At 38.5% G+C, this 5,000-nt stretch overlaps 1 protein-coding gene across 1 annotated transcript in view; it reads left to right on the forward strand.

The window, feature by feature from the left end:
• grin2ab (glutamate receptor, ionotropic, N-methyl D-aspartate 2A, b) overlaps positions 1-5,000 on the forward strand; it is a 77,375-nt gene that overhangs the window by 42,099 nt on the left and 30,276 nt on the right. Inside the window, exon 6 of the mRNA XM_062517938.1 lies at positions 2,883-2,997. Coding sequence (XP_062373922.1) covers positions 2,883-2,997 — 115 coding nt within the window. The remainder of the gene's footprint in view (positions 1-2,882; positions 2,998-5,000) is intronic.

Here is a 5,000-nt window from a genome sequence, read left to right on the forward strand (position 1 = left end):
GCTCTCACTTAGTGCACTTTAGTTACTTGCTCTCACTTAGTGTACTTTATTTAAGACCAGTTACTTGCTCTCACTTAGTGTACTTTATTTAAGACCAGTTACTTGCTCTCACTTAGTGTACTTTATTTAAGACCAGTTACTTGCTCTCACTTAGTGTACTTTATTTACTTGCTCTCACTTAGTGTACTTTATTTAAGACCAGTTACTTGCTCTCACTTAGTGTACTTTATTTAAGACCAGTTACTTGCTCTCACTTAGTGTACTTTATTTAAGACCAGTTACTTGCTCTCATTTAGTGTACTTTATTTAAGACCAGTTACTTGCTCTCACTTAGTGTACTTTATTTAAGACCAGTTACTTGCTCTCATTTAGTGTACTTTATTTAAGACCAGTTACTTGCTCTCACTTAGTGTACTTTATTTAAGACCAGTTACTTGCTCTCACTTAGTGTACTTTATTTAAGACCAGTTACTTGCTCTCACTTAGTGTACTTTATTTAAGACCAGTTACTTGCTCTCACTTAGTGTACTTTATTTAAGACCAGTTACTTGCTCTCACTTAGTGTACTTTATTTACTTGCTCTCACTTAGTGTACTTTATTTAAGACCAGTTACTTGCTCTCACTTAGTGTACTTTATTTAAGACCAGTTACTTGCTCTCACTTAGTGTACTTTATTTAAGACCAGTTACTTGCTCTCATTTAGTGCACTTTATTTAAGACCAGTTACTTGCTCTCACTTAGTGTACTTTATTTAAGACCAGTTACTTGCTCTCACTTAGTGTACTTTATTTAAGACCAGTTACTTGCTCTCATTTAGTGTACTTTATTTAAGACCAGTTACTTGCTCTCACTTAGTGTACTTTATTTAAGACCAGTTACTTGCTCTCACTTAGTGTACTTTATTTAAGACCAGTTACTTGCTCTCACTTAGTGCACTTTATTTAAGACCAGTTACTTGCTCTCACTTAGTGTACTTTATTTAAGACCAGTTACTTGCTCTCACTTAGTGTACTTTATTTAAGACCAGTTACTTGCTCTCACTTAGTGTACTTTATTTAAGACCAGTTACTTGCTCTCACTTAGTGCACTTTATTTAAGACAAGGTCCGCACACTTGCTCTCACTTAGTGTACTTTATTTAAGACCAGTTACTTGCTCTCACTTAGTGTACTTGCTCTCACTTAGTGTACTTTATTTAAGACCAGTTACTTGCTCTCACTTAGTGTACTTGCTCTCACTTAGTGTACTTTATTTAAGACCAGTTACTTGCTCTCACTTAGTGCACTTTATTTAAGACCAGTTACTTGCTCTCACTTAGTGCACTTTATTTAAGACCAGTTACTTGCTCTCACTTAGTGTACTTTATTAAGACAAGTTACTTGCTCTCACTTAGTGTACTTTATTTAAGACAAGTTACTTGCTCTCACTTAGTGTACTTTATTTAAGACCAGTTACTCGCTCTCACTTAGTGCACTTTATTTAAGACCAGTTACTGTACTTGCTCTCACTTAGTGTACTTTATTTAAGACCAGTTACTGTACTTGCTCTCACTTAGTGTACTTTATTTAAGACCAGTTACTTGCTCTCAGTTAGTGTACTTTATTTAAGACAAGGTCCGCACACTTGCTCTCACTTAGTGTACTTTATTTAAGACCAGTTACTTGCTCTCACTTAGTGTACTTTATTTAAGACCAGTTACTTGCTCTCACTTAGTGCACTTTATTTAAGACCAGTTACTTGCTCTCACTTAGTGTACTTTATTTAAGACCAGTTACTTGCTCTCACTTAGTGTACTTTATTTAAGACAAGTTACTTGCTCTCACTTAGTGTACTTGCTCTCACTTAGTGCACTTTATTTAAGACAAGTTACTTGCTCTCACTTAGTGCACTTTATTTAAGACAAGGTCCGCACACTTGCTCTCACTTAGTGTACTTTATTTAAGACCAGTTACTTGCTCTCACTTAGTGCACTTTATTTAAGACAAGTTACTTGCTCTCACTTAGTGTACTTTATTTAAGACAAGTTACTTGCTCTCAGTTAGTGTACTTTATTTAAGACAAGGTCCGCACACTTGCTCTCACTTAGTGTACTTTATTTAAGACCAGTTACTTGCTCTCACTTAGTGCACTTTATTTAAGACCAGTTACTCGCTCTCACTTAGTGTACTTTATTTAAGACCAGTTACTTGCTCTCACTTAGTGCACTTTATTTAAGACCAGTTACTCGCTCTCACTTAGTGTACTTTATTTAAGACCAGTTACTTGCTCTCACTTAGTGTACTTTATTTAAGACACTTGCTCTCACTTAGTGCACTATATTTAAGACCAGTTACTTGCTCTCACTTAGTGTACTTTATTCAAGACAAGTTACTTGCTCTCACTTAGTGTACTTTATTTAAGACCAGTTACTTGCTCTCACTTAGTGTACTTGCTCTCACTTAGTGCACTTTATTTAAGACAAGGTCCGCACACTTGCTCTCACTTAGTGTACTTTATTTAAGACAAGTTACGTTTGGAGCCGCAAGGCTCGTCTTCAGAGTCTCTGTGCTGTCAGTCTCTGCCTCAGTGGGAATTGAACATTAGGGTGTGTATACGTAGCCACCCTGCTTTTTAAGATACATTTCCAAAAGATGATTTTTATTCCTCATTTTCTTTAATGAAGGCATTAAGATCAATTTCCAAAAGATGATTTTTATTCCTTATTTTCTTTAATGAAGGCATTAAGATCAATTTCCAAAAGATGATGGGGTTTTTTTCCATCTTAGCATGGGTTCACAAAGTTTCAAGTAGAACACCCAGACATTTACTTTTTATCTCTCTCTCTCTCTTGGTGTGTGTGTGTGTGTGTGTGTGTGTGTGTGTGTGTGTGTGTGTGTGTCTAGATACATGATGGACATCTCGCTAGATGGTCGTGACCTGTCGTTTACTGACGATGGTTACCAGGTCAACCCCAAGCTGGTTGTCATGGTGCTCAACACAGAAAGGGAATGGGAGAAGGTAGGCATAATACACACACACACACACACACACACACACACACACACACACACACACACACACAGGCTGTGTGCTAACAGTGTGTGAAAGTAATCACCTCACACTCCAGTTGATGGAACACAGACGTGTCAAGAGGGTGTTAACACCACCTGCCGGTAGCCTCACACACACACACACACACACACACACACACACACACACACACACACACACACACACAAGCTCATACAAAACACATACACAGAGAGGCTGCATAGCAAAACTCCCTGTCATTATGACTACTAATTATTATAACAGTTCTCTCTCTATCACACACACACACACACACACACTCAATCTCACTCCACCCCCTCTTTAATTGGAGAGCTGTCATCTGTAGATTAGACTGCTGTGAATCACTCCCAGGAGATCTAAAACAGCCTGCTGCCACGCTGCCACACACACACACACACACACACACACACACACACACACACACACACACACACACACACACACACACAGTAATTATATCCATCCCCACTGCATCATTGAGCTTTTGTTAAATCAATTAACGCACAACATCTCCCAGATTAAGAGCTCAACTCACTAAACCAACAGATCCCCTGCACATCTGATCCTGTGTGTGTGTGTGTGTGTGTGTGTGTGTGTGTGTGTGTGTGTAAGGGCCAACTACACCATTGTACTCATGCTGCACACACACACACACACACACATACTGTATGGGATGCTTTGCATTGTTATGTCACCCACTGGCTTTGTTTACTGTTCCATTATGACATCACAAGGATTCCATATGATATTACCGTACTTATCCCCCCAGAGACAAGATACTCTTCTCTGATTGGCTGCCAGAGTGGCTACTGATTTTATTTATAGGTTTATAAGTTGACCTGCTAAAATATCACCGTTCCATATCAATACTCTTTGGAATTCACAAAGATTCCATATGATGTCACCATAGTTTGCAGCATAGATATATATAGGTAGATACCGCATTAGAACGAACGTGGAATACGGCCGCCATATTCCTCTGTATCATGTTATCCTGCCCTGGCTGCTTACGTTACGTTATGCTATGGCAGCAACGAGCTAACAGGTAGGCTAACTTACTTTCATAAAGTTAGACAGGTTAAGACTGTATGAATGCTATTATAATAAAGTGACTACATGAGTAATGTTACGTTTCAGAATTAATTTGCCTTCAATTCACAACGAAACCATAGTTAACTGACGTGAAATTAGCCTTGCCACACTAGTCAGTACTATTAGCCAACTCAAAACTTGTTCTCTACAAGCCTTTATAGGACTGTCAAATACAACAACAGGAAACATAAACGTGCGATTTTACATGTACAAGGCCATTCCCATATGTTTAGAAGGTGCTACGATTTGTACAAAGCCCACAGGGTCTGTTATCCTATCATTTCCACTCAGAGACACTTGTTTCTCCATAGGCTTCCATTGATCTATCGGTCGACATTGCCCCTAGCAATATGGCGGCGCTCTTGCCGTACGTTCTACAGTCCAATGCGGCGTCTATGTATATATGTCTATGGTTTGCAGTATCACAAACATATCTGTTCTGTTGTGACATCATAGGGTTTCCATATTATGTCACAGTACCACAAACATATCTGTTCCATTGTGATATTCCCACAGAGACAATAAATACTGTTTTCTGATTGGATGGTAGGGTGGCTTTTTATTCTGTACATTGGACACCTATGAAGTAGATCTTGTAAAAAAAAAATGTTTAATCACTGTTCCATATCAATGCTCTTTTGAATAGTAACTACAGTAACTAACAACTATATAAAACAACATTTGAACAGCAGGCATCACAGCAATGGAATCAACTTCACAGCATCACCATGATCACTGTGCTGTCAGTATCCAACATCACCATAATCACTGCTGTCAGTATCCAACATCACCATGATCACTGTGCTGTCAGTATCCAACATCACCATGATCACTGTGCTGTCAGTATCCAGTATCAC

This window comes from Sardina pilchardus, chromosome 1 (assembly GCF_963854185.1).
Source record: "Sardina pilchardus chromosome 1, fSarPil1.1, whole genome shotgun sequence".
NCBI lineage: Eukaryota > Metazoa > Chordata > Actinopteri > Clupeiformes > Clupeidae > Sardina > Sardina pilchardus.